The following is a 17,783-nucleotide window of genomic DNA, read 5'->3' as shown; positions in this document are numbered from 1 at the left end:
CAGCAATTTAGAATAATATCCCACTGAAACTGCACAAGGAGCTTTAGGAGGCAGAATGCAGAGGCTAACACCCCACTCTTGATAAAAATTCCATGCAGAATTGGCTCAGTTCTAACAGAGAGGACTCTGTAGAACCAAAGACGACTATTAGAAGTGACAGTGTAAAATGCAAGCATGATGATACAAAAAGATTGAACTTTATTAGTCACTTAAAATAAAGGACAACCACTGTTCTGACTCTTTCAGCACCTTGCACATGGGATGCTTGCTCATGGTTATTCAAGGTCTCATCACAATCCTTCTTGCCCAGTTAGGGTCATTGATCTACATTTCTTGCTCAAATTCCAACTTAGGAACAGAAATTGATTTCTACCCATCTAACTTCACTTTGGTTCAAATGGAAAAGCTGTTATACATCTGTTTTTGGAAGGGGGAGATGAAGATTTGTACAGACATTATAATAATGGCTTCTGTGCCCCACCCCAGAGGGAGTTGTATCTTAGAGATGGGAGAAATGAAAGGCTCTCTCCCAATGGATAGCTGTAATGTTGTAAAGTTATTCCAGTGCTTGTCAAAAGTGATACATGCATTACAAAATATCAGTAAGTTATCAACAAATTCCAACAGAGAGTGCTGTCTGCAAAGCTCATTTGGGGCCTATCCTGCAAATGCCTGCTTTGACATGATGAGCACCCTGAACCCCAAAGTCATCTTGTAGCACTGGGCCCTCGAAGGACTGCACTGGGTCTGGCTATTCAAGCAAGTGTCTGTTTTTGGGAGGGAAGTAGTGTGTGTTGCAACAGTAACTTTTATTTTAGTTTTTAAGTGGATGAATTTTACATAAGATAGAAGCATTTTTCATCTAGCTGATTAATGTTTAAACTCCACAGCAGGAACCTAGTTTTCAAGTAACCTACCTCTGACAATGCTTAATTTGTGAGGTGAGAGAGGTGGCTTGGGAACTGCATCTTTCTTTTTTTTGGTTGCAACTCCTGTGACGCTTCTGTTCTTGAGAACATCTGTTCCCCAAATCATTACAGCTAGGTTTTTTGTATACTTTGAATCTCCTTGCGTTACTTGCAGCTGGTGCCATTTCTCCTCATCTACCCAGATTCCACTGCCCAGATGGACCTAGAAGGTAGTAATAAAACAAACAACTTAACATCTATGGTACACAGCACACAATAGTGTCCAAGTACTGTATGAACACTAGTATTACGTACTATAATAACAGTAATTAAGACTAAGCAAATTCAGTTTGCCTAGTTTTGAACCCTGCCGAACATTGTGGGTCAGTAAGTTTGAGTCAAACACTTACATTGTGTGTTTCACTTTCCTCCGTTTTTCCAGTTCTTTTACTCTTAACTTTTTTTCCCCCATAGTCTCTGTCCTGAAAGACTATGATAAAAGGACTAGAAATAGGACAGAGAAAAATTATAATGAGCAAGTATATCTAGTACTCGCTATATGCACTTTATTCAAGCCAATCACTTGTGCCAGCCTAATTTGGGGGCAAGGAAAAAGGTCCTACTCTTAGTATACAGCACAGGCTTCCCTTCTGCCAGGAGAACAGAATTTATTCAAATCATGCTGTGGGAGGTGGCGGGGAGGGAAGCACACAATGGACCAAATTCTGGTCCCATTGAAGTCTGTGATAAACCTCATGCTGACTTCAATTGGAGCTGAATTAGGCCCCCCTGTTTAAGTTACAAGGGTGGTGGTTGGGCAAGTCCAGCACTCCAATTAATTGTTAACCCTTTGAACCCAAAGGACTGCTTGCAAGCTTCACAAAACCTAATTCCATCAGTGAAGTTTGTCCATTCCTAATAGCTACAACTGAACTACTATTATGGAGAAATGCAACAATATTTCTGTAATACTGTTAAAGGAAAAGGGAAGGAAGAAGGAAAAAAGGAAAATAAATAGTCTAACAGTAAAATTAAGTTTGATTTTTTACATCTTTCATGTTCATTTATCTAAAATGTTATCTATGTTACTCATATAAAAGATCTGCATTGCACACCTCACACATAAATGAGTGACTTTATACATGTGAACACTCTCATTACGTTCACTGAAAATTGGGCAAAGACATTTTTAAATTACATAGGTCCAATCTCTGAGTCTCTGTTCAATAAAAATTCTCAATGACTTTAACTGGAGTTTTTCCTGAGTTAGGACTGCAAGCTATCGCCTGAAAACTATTTTTATTATAACAGTGTCTGTGATATGGTGTATTTGGCCTTTGTGGCTCCCTGCTGGGAGCCCTGTGGTCCTACTACACCCGGTCCCAAGTAGTAGCAAGCTTAAATGAAAAGAGCAGCAAAGGTAGGTCTTTCAACCTTGCCCACAGAGGAGTCTCCAGAGTGGCCATTTTGGAAACCAGAGAGACCTGGTCCTCTAAAAGCTAGAAAGGCAAGCAACAGCCAACCAAGGCCCTGATGACCCAAATAAAAGGAGCTGCCTGGCCTTAGCAGTCCTGGCCAAAGGAACTTGAAGAATAGCCAGAGTTTGTTTTCTGACTGTATTTTGCATAGCTTGCTTTGAATGGAGGGAGAGAGAGAGGACCTGAGATAAGGGTAAAGCTAAAGGACCCAGGTGGGAAAACACCAAGGAAAGAAGCAGAAAAAATTAAATCAAACACCATGTGGCCACTGTGTATAGTCCCTGGGTTGGAACTTGGAGTAGCGGGTGGGCCCAGGTTCCTCTACTGGCCACAGGTAAAGTGGTATAAACCCCAAGGAGAGGATGGAGCTAATTTGTGAGCCTGAACAAAACACTGAATTTAAAGGGCCCCAGAGATGGGGCTGACAACCCCAACAAGGACAAACAGACCATTTATTTATTGGACTCTTTAATACCCCAGAAGGGGTTCATTTGGACTTTGTGAATTGGCCAGAGGGCCAAGCCATGGAAGACCCACCAAGATTGGCTGGCTGGAAGACTGCAGAAGACACCAGGGATTAGAGAAGGACAGCAATACCTACTCCTGGGGGAATTCTGCACCAAAAAATTAAAAATTCTGCACACATTTGAAAATTCTGCAAAATTTTATATATTTTATTTGTCAAAACAACACAATATAATCATGCCAGTTACAATTATTTTGGTAATTTATTTCAAAATATCTGTCAGCAAGTATGTCTAACAATGCAGAGAGAAAAAAAAAAGATTTTTTTTTTTTTGGACAAATAGATTCCTTACTAGGCATATTAATACAGAACCTTGTGCAATACATTTAAATTACAATACAGAACCGTATTTCCTGCGCCTGTCAGAAGCAGTGCAAAGGCTTGGGAGAGTCAGGGGTAACGGAGGAGCTAAGGGAGAGGGAAGGAGCCTAGGAGTGAATCTGGAGGGTGTTGGGTGTGGGTGGGAGGTTTTTCTTGGGGGAGGGGGAATTGTTAGGATGTTGGGAAGCCTCCCCCATGCAGATCCTGGCTGACCCCAAGCCTCTCACATTCACTCAGGCACATCTGCCCCCTCCATGCAGCCTTCATCCTCATGGGTCTCTGCAGCCACCTTCCCATCCCCACTAGCTCCTGAGCCCATGCTCCAGTCTGTGTCCCCCCCTCCCCATAGCTATTCTGAACCCCACAGCAGCCCTTTGTGCCCCACTCTGTTCTAATCTTGCTCCACAGACAGGGTGCTGCTATGAACTCTACTCCGGGGGCAATTCTGCATCACTAGGCACAGAATTTTGTGTTTTCCCGCATAAAAAAAACATTCTGCCCCAGAAATACTGCAGTTCTGCCTTTTGCCCACCAGAAGCTGCCGTGGTGCCAGAACAGCCAAATGCGTTCATGCTGGCTGTTCTAGCACCACAGCAGCCTCTGGTGGACAAAAGGCAGAACTGCAGCACTTAGGCAAAATGTTTTTATGCGGGAAAATACAAAATTATGCGAGACAGATGAATTGTGTGTGTCCGCAGATGTGCAGAATTCCCCCAAGAGTAAATACCGCACCCAGCTGTAAGGAGGCAATCAAGAGATGACAGTCCCTTCACAGTGTCCTTAAGTAGCATTCTTTAAAACCTTAACTGTAGAAATATTAATGTTCTAGTTACCGATTGCCATGTGGCAATCAAGGAAAGAGTCTACTTTTCCTGAAAGTATGATAAACACAAAGCAAATTGCCTCTTCTGTATATAATTTCTTTAGACAGAGATAAAACTGCAAAAGGCAGATTATAGTTTGTTTTTTTAAATAGTCATGCATAAAAATATTCCTTTCATCACCAGATATTTTAAAGAATGTTACTACATAGGTGAAAAAACCAGATATACAGACAAACAAGTTACATAATCCTCGATATGCAATTACTTCCCTCTCTCCACTCTGATCAGTCTCTATTTAATTACTTTATTTTATTTAATTTATTTATTTTAAAGTATTTTCTTTTGGCTCCATCCCTATACTCTGTAAAACAACTCCATTCATAGCCAGCAGCTAGCACTCAGAAATCAGGATGATTTTGGACTTTCCAAGACTAATATACAAATACCTCTAAATAAGAAACACAATGTAGTTGTTTAGAATATTTCAAGGAGATTTAAAACAAAAAATCAGTAGCACTCTGAAGTGCTGAATTCTGGGTTTGACTACTAAATGAAAACCAGAAAGCTGAATGCTCCATTTTATCAAAAAGCTAAGTATAATGTATTCCATGGTATAGCTAGCTACTCCATATTAACATGCACAGATACCTTAGTCTCTTTCTAGGCCTTAAGTACATCATGTAACTCACTAGTTTTTACTTAAAATATTTTAAAATAGCCCGTTATAACAAACGTTTTTTAAAGATTCATGTTTCAAACAGTCTCTATTCTTTGAAAGCTTTTCATTTATTCGAAGGAAATGTTATTGTTGGTATCAAATAGATGTCTGTGGTTATAGCAGGCCACTTGACCACAGGAATCCTGTTTCTCTTTTATAATTTCCAGCTGTTACTAACTTGCTGTATATTCTTATGCAAGCTACTTATTCCCCCACCCTCATTTTACCCTTCTGTAAAACGGGCATGATAATACTTATCTACTACTCTCAGAGGTAGTGCTGTGAGGCCTAATGAAATCAATTTTTTGTAAGTATTTTGTGATCTTTGGATGACAGACACCAAGTGTAAGATCCTTTGCCTGGTGAAGGCAATGGGAGCTTTGCCACTGAAATCACCGAGCACAGGATCAACCTCCAAGAACAAAAAACAAACAAGAACACAATACTTTAGTAACCATGACAACATGAACAATGTATCTGACTAACACACACCTTAGATCAACATTTTTCATGAATGCCACAGGCTCATCTTTAATTTTTTTTGTAATGCTGTCCTCTCTTTTGGGATAGAGAAGAATTTCTCTGACATGAGTGAGAATCATACCATGATCACATCCAATACCACACAGTGTGAAGTTTGTAAAACAGCCTTTCTACAACTCCACTGCAGTTCAGGTTAAAAAGAATTGTACGAATTAGTGAAAATGTTAAAAATTAGACACCTTAAGTGTGTCACCAAAATATATCAATTGTTTTAAAATGGTTACAACAATCTAAATCCCAACAAACTAAGTGTTTGGATATCTCTGTTAAAATACAGAACAATGAATTATTATTTTAACTTCATATTCAAGGGACGTGTCAAAAACCAGATGCAATCAATAGTGTAATGTTGATTTTAAGGTGAAATGGAATGTGCTATGTTTTCTGCCACTGTAACTATATGAAATAATATTTGGTAGCTAAAAGGACCACGGTGGAGCCTGATGTGGATATTGCTTTCCAGAGGTTCTCCAATTGTGGCACTGACTGCCATACACATCCCAGGAATGGGGATCTGCTGAGTATGGTATAATTCCAGTGGATTTATGTAAACACTTAAGTTTATTCATTGTGTCCTTTTCTGTATATTGACTGTGTGCATTCACTTCAAAGTAGCATTGATCTTACACCACCAACTATCAGTTTCAAATATGGTACATATTTGTATAACTGTCTATTACTTAGGGATTAGTACCTGCAACCCCATGCTGTCACACAGGTGTAATTCGTAAAGTCATAAATGTAAAAAAGCTGAAAATGGCCGAGAACTTAAAAATTGGACAGTAACAAGGCATGAACCTCCAGTGATGACAGAACCTTGTGAACAACAAGCGCTCTCAACCATGTTTGTACTTGTTTTCACACAGACTCAACAAACATTTTAGATACTCAGATGTTTGGAGTTGTGGTGTGTGCTGATTGTGCTGTTGAATGGGGGGTTGTGTTGTGTTGTGCAGGAAGAGATGTGAATTTGTACACATTGTGAATGAAGGGTATATGTTGTGGTGAGGCATGTTTGGGGTTACTGTGTGTGCTGACTGCAGTGTGTGGGGGTGGTCGTGTTGATGTGTGTCTAGAGAAGGTTGCACTGAGAGATTTGTGTTTTGTGCAGGTGGAAGTTGCCAAAATCCAGTGTCCCCCTCATACAACCAGTGAAACTGTTGCATTCAACTTGGCTGTAAAGGAGGCAATTGGTTGAGTTACCTCTGAGATCACAGTAATCTTAGAACTTTTGGCATGCCATAGATACATGCCTTTCTGTAGCTGTAGGTGTAATCTGTCAAGTCAAAATGGCTGTAAATTTAAAAACTGGATGGTAACAGATCACAAGGCCCAATGATGATTCATCCTGAGGATATTCTGAATAAAAAAAGGGCCACCAACCATGTTTGTAGCTATTTCCATTATTTCCTACCAACTCTACAGACATAAGCTTCAGAGTGACACACACAGTGATTGATGTTCCTGTAATCTTATTATACGGATACTATTGTACTTTGTGAAAATTTAGGAAAACACTAAACACAATAGTAGCTTACAGCAAAGACTCTAATGTCATGAAAGTTTGGTATGAAATCCACCCGAAGAACAGTTAAAGACTATTTATAAAGTATTTAGTTTCAAATACCTTTCCATTCTCGAGAATATACTTGTCCATTACTGGAACAGGGGCAGGATAGTATGTTGATGTATTCGCTTCCTCACTGAATGTTTTCTGTATCTCAGGCTCAGGCTCAATGGATTCTGATTTTCCTTTTTCAAGTTCAATGGCAGGACCTACACAGTTAAGAAAAGAGATTTGTCTGCTATCCCAAAGAACATGAACTCAATCATTTTACTGACCAATGGTCAGCATAGACCACCACATTAGTCATGTTTGTTTTAGAATGGAAATGGATCCAAAGCAAAACCCTTCATCTGAACAGTCCCCAATAAAATCGGGGTAAGAACTCAGGCTCTTACCCATTCCTGCTTTAAACACTTAATGCTAAAGAATCATGCTCAAAAATAATTGTGTGTATGGACAGTTCAAAGAATATAGGTGAGGTAGCTATAACTTGTACTCAAATGAATGATAATGAAACTGAGTTGAACATATAAACCAGAGGTGGTAACAGTTATCCTTCAAATTAGAATTACTGTATAGTTACTTGGACGATTATATGCGATCTATACTTTTTCATGGAAAAAAGTAAAAATATTTAAAACATTCTTTAAATAGGGGTATGTAAAATAAGAATGAATAGAAATGGTACAAATAAGTGAATGGACTTGGGATACTTATGCTAAAATGCCTTGAATTTAAGGAACATCTAAGTGTTAACACAACATACATTAGAATTTTGATTGCCCGATCAGTTACCCTGATTTATATTTTAATGTAATCAACAAAAATTAAGCACAATTTAAACAATGGAAGATTGCTAAGCAGATGTTTGAGGTTTCTAAGGAAGATAAATTAACTATCAATGACACCAGCTTTTCCAAATCCCCACCCCCCCAGATCAGCTACTACAAAGTTATCCTAAAAGGGTCAAACAATACAATTTGTGAACTGGATTTTATAATTTCATTCATTAGAACTGTGATAGCACCAGTAAATATAGTCTACAGCTCTGATCCTGAAAGCATACATGTGAGCAAACCACCGATACCACATGAAGCTCTGTTAGAGTGAATATAGTTTTGTACAGGTACAGGTCAGTATAATATCAGCTGCAGGATCAGGACCGAACGACAAGAGTAACTCTCATACTCCCTAGAATTACACTATGAAGAAGTGAGTTAGCACTGCATATCCAACATTTGAGTCTTGAATAACCACAAAAACTAATTTAATAATCTTTAACTGTGGAAATGAGTCTCAGCAGTTGCCACCTCTCTTTTTGTACATATAGCCCCAAGTTTTGTCTTGCTCTAACCCAGCAAATCAGACTGCCATTTCAGCTAATGGCAGTATAGCTGCTGGTACACTGGAAAAAATAAATCTGTCTCTTGTATCATATTTCTTGGACATTCTCTGTATCTGAAACGATTATAGCATCCGTTACTCTTTATGCTGCACAGAATCATATGAAAGCTTAGTATGCAAAAATAGCAATTTCCCCATGTGGCTTAAAATTGCTTGTACGTGACCTAAATATCATAGTTATTTTGCACTTGGAGCTAGTGGGGTGCATTTAGCTTATTGTCAAGGACCAAAAATTCCAGTTCTTTGGACAACTCTATTCTGCAGTGATAGCTATTGGGTTTCTTAGGAATTGAATGCAAGTATGGTACCAATACAGAACCCTATGAAAGACAGCACATGTACATTATAGTTTCACAGCAGCATTCACAGACACCTGCAACATCATACACAAGCAGACACTGATGTTGACACCAAGCAAAGACTGAACAGTTGCATTTAAAACTGGTAAAACCATGCACAGCGGTAGACCAACTCCAAGACTACCTTTTATGAGTGGATATGGTAGAAATGTTCAACCTCTTCCCACATTCTTTAATGAACTGAACAAGCAGGGTACTGATACACAACTACCCTAGAGCAGTGATTTTCAACCTGTGGTCTGTAGACCCCTGGGAGTCCGCAGACTATGTCTAAGGGGTCCATGAACGGTGATTATGAAAATAAAGTTTCAGATCCCAGAAAAGACATTAAGAACATAAAAACAGCCATACTGGGTCAGACCAAGGGTCCATCTAGCGCAGTGTCCTGTCTTCCAACAATGGCCAGTGTCAGGTGCCCCAAAGGGAATGAACAGAACAGGTAATCATCAAGTGATCCATCCCGTCACCCATTCCCAGCTTCTGGCAAACAGAGGCTAGGGATACCATCCCTGCCCATTCTGGTTAATAAGTTAATGGAGGATAGGTCCATCAATGGCTATCTGGTTCTTTTCTGAATCCTGTTATAGTCTTGGCCTTCACAACATCCTCTGGCAAAGAGTTCCACAGACTGACACTGTGTGTTGCATGAAAAAAAATCTTCCTTTTGTTTGTTTTAAACCTGCTGCCTATTCATTTAATTTGGTGACCCCTAGTTCTTGTGTTATGAGAAACACTAAACAACATTTCCTTATTTACTTTCTGTTTTTCTGATCAAAAGTATGTGAATACCCGCACCTATAGGCCAAAATCTGGAAGTGTTGTCATTATCATAGAAACCCACAGTTTAGTCCCCTTTCTCCCACTGTGTCAACTGCCATGCTGAGCATGTGCAACATTTACAGTTGAATTCTGTTCAGTCAGTTTTCAGTGTAAGACTTCTATCGTAGGAGTTTGCAGACCACAGGTTGAATTTCCAAAGGGGCTGCATCTCTATTAGAAATTGTTTAGGGGTCTGCAAATGAAAAAGGGTTGAAAACCACTGCCCTAGAGATTGTCTTGACTATAGGCTGGGAAGAGAACATTCATGCCTTTTCTTGAGGCAAACTGTTCAATGAGCTCAAGGAAAGTAATCCTCAAGATATACAATTCTGTGCTTTGAAGGAAAATTCAGGGGGGAAAAAACCCTATGTTGAAATATTTTCTTCCTAGAATGAAAAGTGTTTCTTGGTTTAAACATTTATGCTATTTTCTACTTGGAAGTTTTTTACTGTTTGTTTACAGCCAGTATATTGACACAGCTGGGGTTTGGCTTCCAGATTTCCCTAAAGAAGAGTAACTGGTAAAAGTCCACTGTAGCAGCAAGTCTCAGGAGCCACAAAAATATCAAATTTAACTGATGCTTTATTGCTTGGAAGCCACAGACAGAAAGCCTTAAAAATGCCTTATTTTATACTCTAAAAGCTTGCCTCCCCCACCTCTAAAAACCCATAAAGCTGCAACTAACTGGATAGGCTTCACAGTTCTTTTCACTGAGTACTAAAGACTGCATTTTCAGCACAGCATGTTGTGAATTAGACATGCAACTCACTCTATTGCTTTATTGCTAATGGGAGCTGTGTGCCTAATTTGCCATGCACCACACTTTAAATTTACTTTTTAAAGTTTCTCTCTCTTTGTAGTTTATTTGCTTTCTGTTTTTTTTTTTTTTTTTTTAAATAAATAAAGGAAGGGAGGGAGTGGGTGAAAGAAATTGGCCACAGCTTCAGGGCTCAAAAATGCAAATATTTACTACATAATGATCATTTTAAAATACAGCAAAGACAATTCTTAAGAATGTGAAAAGAAAGGAAAGAAACCTTTCTAGTTCACTCCGAATTTTTTGTTTTTCTTTGGGGGGTGTTTCAGAATTACTGGTTGCTCAATATGGAACCACAATAGCTTCAGCTGCAGAATCAACAGATGCCAGGCTTTCCACAAGGTCTTTCCACAGTTAGTCTCTAAGGTGCCACAAGTACTCCTTTTCTTTTTACGGATACAGACTAACACGGCTGCTACTCAGGAACCCTTCCACAGTGTGTGGATCATCTCATTCTCTCAAAGACACACTGCGGGCTGTGATGCTACTTGAGATGTGTGGAGGTGCATTGTTCAGCACTTCCTTTTTGTGGCAGGAAGCCTCTGCTTTTCCCCATGTCTACTGGAAAGGGAATGCACATGATATTGAGGAATCTGGGAAATCTTGGATTTTTAGACACTGTTCTTGATTTGGATACAGACTAACATGGCTAACCCCAGATACTTGTTCTTGATTTGTTGCTGATTTACCGTTACTCATGGTGCTGCAGTAAACGTTCCTCATTTGTTCGGTTCCTAGTGCCATTTGCTTATACGACTCTTTGGCTCTCCCTTTCACTGAGAAAGGGAGAGAGAGGGAGAGAGCAGAAAGCAGCTGAATATGGCCATATGAAAATTCTTCTGGTGTGGAGCAATTCTCTGCTGGTGCTGTACCAGCACATCCAGCTCCTGCTCCACTCCCCCAGTTTGGTTCCCAGGCAGGGATGAGGATGCAGCTGAAATTCAATGTGTTCCTACTAGGCTCACTTGGGGTAATGGTTCCATACTGACTGTAGCCATCCAGTGTAAATTGGAACAGCCCTGGGCTGCTCTTACCTATGTCACAACTCAGGATGTCAGACCTGGCCCCAAGAATGAGGGAGCTGTAACTAGATAAGCTGGAAGATAAGCAAAGAATCTGGGTGAATATCTCCCTTTCCGTCCTACTGCAATACTGAGAATTAAGAGCACAGTGTGAAAACAGTAATAATTGTAAGGCCGGTAGACCTAGCTAGAGCCATGCATTGTTCTGGTAAGAGATGTGCAATCTTCCCAATAGAACACTACTGCTTCTAGGATCATCCTCTGAGTTGATATGGACAATCATACTAAATTGTGCAGCGCTTACCCAATGTGAAGGCTGTTAGCCTGAAACATTTTTATATTATTCAAATTCATATCACTTGTGATCCAAGCCATATTTGAAGCTGGGGTTCCAGAGGATAAAAGTCAATGATTTAGGGTATGTATACACTGGAATGAGAGATCCATGGCATGACTGTGGCTAGCCCAGGTCAGCTGACTCTCACTCATGGAGCTCAGGCTGTGGGGCTAAAAATTGCTGCATAGCTGTTTAGGCTCGGGCTGGAGCTTGGGCTCTGGGATCCTCCTCCCTTGTGAGGTCCCAGAACCTGGGCTTCAGTCCCAAGCCCAAACCTAAACATAGCATTTTTATAGCCCCATGAGCCCGAATTAGCTGACTCAGGCGAGCCATGGGTGTTCAACTGCTGTGTAGGTGTACCCAACATGTACTGGATCATGCAGCCCCTTACATTAGGTGTATTACAGTCAGAGGAGAGGGAAGGTGGTCAAAAATAGCCTTTGCATGTGTGCAGAGGCCTAGCACAATACGATAGCATTCACCTCCAAGCAGCAGAGGAAATACATATTGCACCTCTTCAAGGGTTTTGGTTCAATGGTTACCTTCTCCCTCACTCCTTTGCTCCCTGGAACTCTAGGAGATATTGTGCCTCCATGAGACAGCGTACTGCTGCACCACCTCAAATGAAAGGTTATGCCTTAACATCAGAATCGAGCCCTTAATATTTCATAAAGAACAGTGAAATACTGACCATCTTATTCTCCTCCTGATGCATCTGAGGATGCTGTGTCAGCTATGGCAAGTCATTGCCAAGGCCCTTGTATAATAAATTGCAACTCAGTATCATAAATGTAAAGGGCTATGAACACTGATATTCACACTGTCAGGGGGGCAGCAAGTTCCAGTAACAGACAAAGAGATTAACTGAACTTTCGTCTATATCTGGCCTTCAAGTTTAAAACATCAGCAATAATACATGTTTCCCCCAGCTGTGGTGCATCCGTACCAAACAGCTGTCATCTCACACAAAGGAAGTGTAAGTCCCTAGGTGAAACAGAAATGCAATTAGTTTGCATTAACAGTAGCCTGCTAAGAATATAACTTCACATAAATTACATGTAATTTGAAACTCTAGGTTCATGAAGTCACCAGAACAACTAAAGATAAGTCCAGGACACTACCCTTTTAAACTATTTTCATGGACAGCACATATTCACAAAGGTAACCATTTCCAGGAGTAGAAACAATCTCTCAATGATCTCTAACCATGTGTTGATGTAAAGGAACAGTATTTCTTTACACACAGATGTTTGAGATCCCTTTTATCACAACTGAAGTCTGCAGTAGTTCCACATTTCTAACCATAAACTAATTTTGCATCTATTTTCCCAAGGGCTGACACTTCTTCTATTTTAAAACCACCATTACAGGAAAAGGACATTGAATTATCTGTAGTAGCTGCTTCAAATCTTGACAGAATGTATGATGGCTACATTTAGGTCCAACTTTTACCTTTACACATTAACAACCCCACCAAAACCAACGAGACTGTATGGATGTAGGGCAGAATTTAATACACAAACGATACAGTCAAACACGCCACAAAGGCTAGGAATCCAAGTACTTTCTAATGTTTAAGGGATTCTCCACCCCTATATTAACAACAATGGAACTTTCTAAATTAATGTGCACATCTGGACAGGGATTAAGTACAAAATTTAAAAAGCGCAAACCCTCATTTTTTATAGTGCCCCAAAATTACAGTGTACAACAAACTTGTTCGCTCTGCATAGGAGTGCAAAGGAGGTGGAAGAGGCAAAGAGCTTTCCACTTCCTTTGCGAAGGTCTAATACAACAGCATCCTTGCACACTCTGCACACTGCTAGTACTGCTGCTTCTTATAGCTTTCTCCAAAAGGGGGGGGGGGGGGAAGAGGGCAATGGGAGCAGCAGATTTGACCAGGCAGAGAGGTTACTCCTGGGGGAATTTTACGCCACTGTGCACATGCACAATTCATGTCCCACACACATTCTTTTTTCCTCTGCAGGAAATACATCCTGCTGGGGTGGCACTACAGTTATGCCTTTCACTCACCAGGGGCCACTGTGGCACCAAAACAGAGGGCAGCTGGCTACCTTGCCAGAACAGCCGCTAGGGGGAGGAGAGGCTGCGTTCCTCACAGCACCCTGCCATGGGGCCAAGGGAGGAGGCATGGGGCTGCTGCGGGGTCACACAGACTGAGGATCAGAAGGCCTAGTGCGGGGAGGGGAGTCAGACTGGGGCAGGGACTAAGTGGTAGTGGGGGTGCAGGGACACTTGGGGACAGGGGCAGATGTGCATGACTCAATGGGAGAGGCTAGAGATCAGCAAGGGTCTGCATGGGGGAGATTCCACAACTCCCTAACAATCCCTCCCCCGCACCAAAAAAAACCAAACCTGTTCCATACGTCTTCCACCCACATGTAACAAGCCTCCAGGTTCACTCCCAAACTCCTTCCCAGCAATTATTTCTCTCCCCCTCAGCTCCTCCATTAGCCCCAAGCCTCTGCACCGCTTCTGAGGGGTGTTGGAAATACATTTCAGTATTGTAGTTTAAATGAATTACTTAAAAATCTGTATTAATATGCAAAGTAAGGAATCTATTTGTAAAAAAAAAAAAAATCAGAATTTTTTTTGTCTGTATTGTTAGACATACTTGCTGACAGATATTTTGAAATAAATTACCAAACTAATTGAAACTGGCATGATTATATTGTGTTATTTTGACAAATTCAATATGCAGAATTTTAAAATACCGTGTGCAGAATTTTAATTTTTTGTCACAGAATTCCCCCAGGAGTCAGAGGTGGGAGCTGCACCCTCTTCAGGAGCGAAGCAGTGGCCAGATCAATGGGAGGCATTGTCCATTTCTGTGAAGCTGACCACAGGGCTGGAGCTGCATGAAATGTGTCTTCAGCAAAATCACTCCCAAAAGTGAATAGATAAGCCAGGTATTGGAAAGAGGTGCCACTAGTTTCACTAGTTCATTGCGGAGAGCCTTTTTCTATAACTGTCTAGATTCATCACTCAAATCTGAAATAGTTTAAGAAAAAAAATCTGCTGAATGGACTTCTTCAATGCTGGTGGTATTATTCATGATTGTTAAAATGGTCCCAGATTGATGCATTAGAAACTCAAGTCCAATATCTAGAGAATATATTTAGCATGGGCAACACCCTTTTCAAGTTTTTTCCAGCAGGCCATGCAAAGATGCATCAAATCCCTATTGAAGAAACTATCCCTAGGAATGAAAGAATAATCCATACCCTGTGTTCATTCCAGTTTTGGCCACACAACTGAGACTACCAGCAAGAATGCCCAATAAAACAGTGGTTAGTAGACTTGCCTGCTAACATCTGGACTGACAATTCACATATGTTCATTTAGTTGATAGTAGGACATCTTTTCATCCAAGGAGAATTTCAGAGAACTCACTGGAATTTACAACCACCCACATTATGTCTCTAATACTGTGTGGAAAGCTTATTTATCTTTACATGCCCTTTAATTAATTACTCTGGGTAGTCACCATACTAAGTCCATCTTAAATCTCTGGAGTCAAGTTTTCAAAGTGAACTTCAATCAAGCACAATTCAATGCGTGCAAAACCATAAACATGCAATTTTTCACATCCAACATCTTGTGTGGACAAACCTCAGATTGGCACAGAAACCTCAGACACTCATGCAAATCAAGTAGGTGGCCCTCTATTCGAATTGTGTGTGAAAATCAACTTCCGCATGTCCCAAAACAGACATGGAAAACAGCATGCCAAAGCGTGGGCGTGCAACCCATAACTGCAAATTTCAGTGGCCAAGACTTGACTATGGACCCTTTTGACTATTGGGCTCTGAATTTTATTTACAAATAAAAACAAACATGAAAACTATTTTTAAAATCATAATGAAGTATTCAAGTTTTATCACCCCCAAGTGACACAGACTACTACTCTGCACTAATTCCAATATAATAGTTAAATAGTTATCACTGAACAAAACAACTGCCATTGATTCAAGCTATTTGGAATCTAAATCCAAAATTGTATAAAACCTGCATTTAATAACCAACATTTTTTATAATGGATCATTGTGCTTATTTAAAAAAAACAAAAACAAAAAACAAAAACACACTTATGTTCATGAACAGCCCATAATTTCTCAAATACCTTGGCTGTTTAAATCAAATGCCAAAAGGTTCAAGAACATATTATAATCGAATGACCTACAAAAAGTTTTAAAAAGCCAAAACTTGGTTACTTATTCATAACAAGGAAACCTTAAATAAAAAAAAAACAAAAAACCCACCTTCCACAAACAGCTGCAATCAGTAAGACCTTATGGTCTGCCCTACACTGACTATGCGCTGAATGGAATTTTTTAAAAATGTAATTTAATAAAGGAAAGACAGATATGTTCCAAAGATAAACTTTACTACAACTTTCAGTTTGGGGTGAATTTTTTTTTTTTTTAAAGAACTGAACAAAGTACTGTAACATGGAAACTCTGAGTCAGACTTACCGGCACAAAGACCGCTGCTATCATTAAAGAAAGATCCAGAGGCGCGTGGTGTACAAATCCAATACGCACAGCACAACTGAAGTGGAAAAAGCTCTTTAACAGGCAAAGTCCTGTTTGCCCCCCATCCCTACACCTGGAAGAAGTTTCAGTTTCTATTTTTAAGATATTGTAAAGCCTGTTAAAACTAGTCCCATATATACTGAGCACTTACCACTGCCTAATCTCAGAAGCAGCACATCCTGAAGTCTCCTGTTCAAGTCTCTGAGCTCTTTCATTTCTGACACTAACGCCCCATACTCCTTTAGCTTTTTTGCCTGCTGCACAAGCTGCCTCCGTGTTCTCTCAAGTTCTTGCTGAATATGTCTCATTTCTTCTTGCTGCTGTTGGTAACTCCTCAGCAATTCTTCATAGAGAACACGAGGAATTACAGCATCGTCCATGTTGTTAATGCCTTCCGAAGTCTCCATAAAGGTTTCCTCAGGGCTTGAACTACTACTGAGACTCATCCCATTTTGCTTTTCTAGGCGAGCAACAACTGCTTCGATGCTTTTGTGTGTACCTTCACTTTGTTTCCTCCCATCTTGTCTCTGTGTGTTACAATAATACAGAAAATTAGCAGAGCAGGAATACAATACATAACATGAACTAAAACTCCAGCCTTCAGGACAATTAAGGCTGTTTTCCAAAAAAGTGAAACAAGGTCCACCTTACAAAAAAAAATCAGTATGCTTGTGAACACTCTTACCATAACTGAATTATATGTGTATTAACATGCAAACTTGAGGAACTGCTGGAGGACTTCCTTGGTTGCATTTGCCCAAATTGTGTGCGCAAGTGGTGGGTACTTTAGGCAGAACTTTCAGTTTAAATTAAAAAAAAAAAAAAAAAAAAAAAAAAAAAGGACCTGGGCTTCTCCCTTTTGAAAGTCCAGCCCTTCATGTTTAGCATACATACCGTGTTTATATTTCCTTTTCTGATTGTCTTAAAGGGAAAAAAGGCATCAATTATGTATTTTGTATGTTATCCATAATTGCAGGGTACTTTAAAAAAATGACTGAAGTACTGTCAATATTTTTTTCACTAGTATAAATAAGAGCAGTTTAACTGAGTTAAAGAGAGAAAACTGCTCGATAGAAGCACACCATCTGAAGCCATTTCATGAACTGAAGACTTGTGCTTTCAATCACCACGCAGACAAACTTCCACTAACTATTCCCACCCCCATGCGCGCGTGCACACACACACACACACCCCTCCCCATGAAAATAGATGAGTTATACTATTTGCAAGCACTGGAAAGGGAATTAGAATAATAAATTAGAGAATATACAATCTAGTCCCATCCCCCAGATCAAGAGATTCTTTATATAGTAGTATTGCATTGCAGATGTTTCATTTTCAGTGAACTTCTAGCAGCAATTTACCTTTGCTCTTTCACACAGTAGTCCAAACCCTATTAATAAATGCATACTCCTTTGTAAAGGGTCTGGGTGATGGTATTACCATGTATCAGTATAGGCAAAAAGTCACCAGTTTTTTCAACTGGCCAAATATAGAAAGAGTATTTGAATTTCCAAGTAACTGACAGGAAAGCAAACCTAGCTCATGGGTTAAACACAAGAAACTGATGCTATCAATTCCCAT

At 39.9% G+C, this 17,783-nt stretch overlaps 1 protein-coding gene across 5 annotated transcripts in view; it reads right to left on the bottom strand.

Annotated features, from left to right (window-relative positions):
- Positions 1-17,783, bottom strand: part of LOC102939366 (AGBL carboxypeptidase 4) — a 1,380,179-nt gene that overhangs the window by 497,665 nt on the left and 864,731 nt on the right. For 4 of the 5 annotated variants that reach the window (XR_005226405.2, XM_043552774.1, XM_037906237.2 and 1 more), the window contains 3 exons: positions 16,351-16,726; positions 6,946-7,094; positions 918-1,131 (listed from right to left, as the gene is read on the bottom strand). The exons of the other annotated variant lie outside the window; for it this stretch is intronic. Coding sequence is in view for 3 of the 4 variants with exons in the window: in XM_043552774.1 (XP_043408709.1) it covers positions 918-1,131; positions 6,946-7,094; positions 16,351-16,726 (739 nt within the window). In the remaining variant the exon portion in view is untranslated. The remainder of the gene's footprint in view (positions 1-917; positions 1,132-6,945; positions 7,095-16,350; positions 16,727-17,783) is intronic. 5 annotated transcript variants of the gene reach the window in all.

This window comes from Chelonia mydas, chromosome 8, assembly GCF_015237465.2.
Source record: "Chelonia mydas isolate rCheMyd1 chromosome 8, rCheMyd1.pri.v2, whole genome shotgun sequence".
Classification (NCBI taxonomy): domain Eukaryota; kingdom Metazoa; phylum Chordata; order Testudines; family Cheloniidae; genus Chelonia; species Chelonia mydas.
The sequence above is the reverse complement of the archived record's forward strand: the minus strand, read 5'-3'. Positions and strand labels throughout refer to the sequence as shown.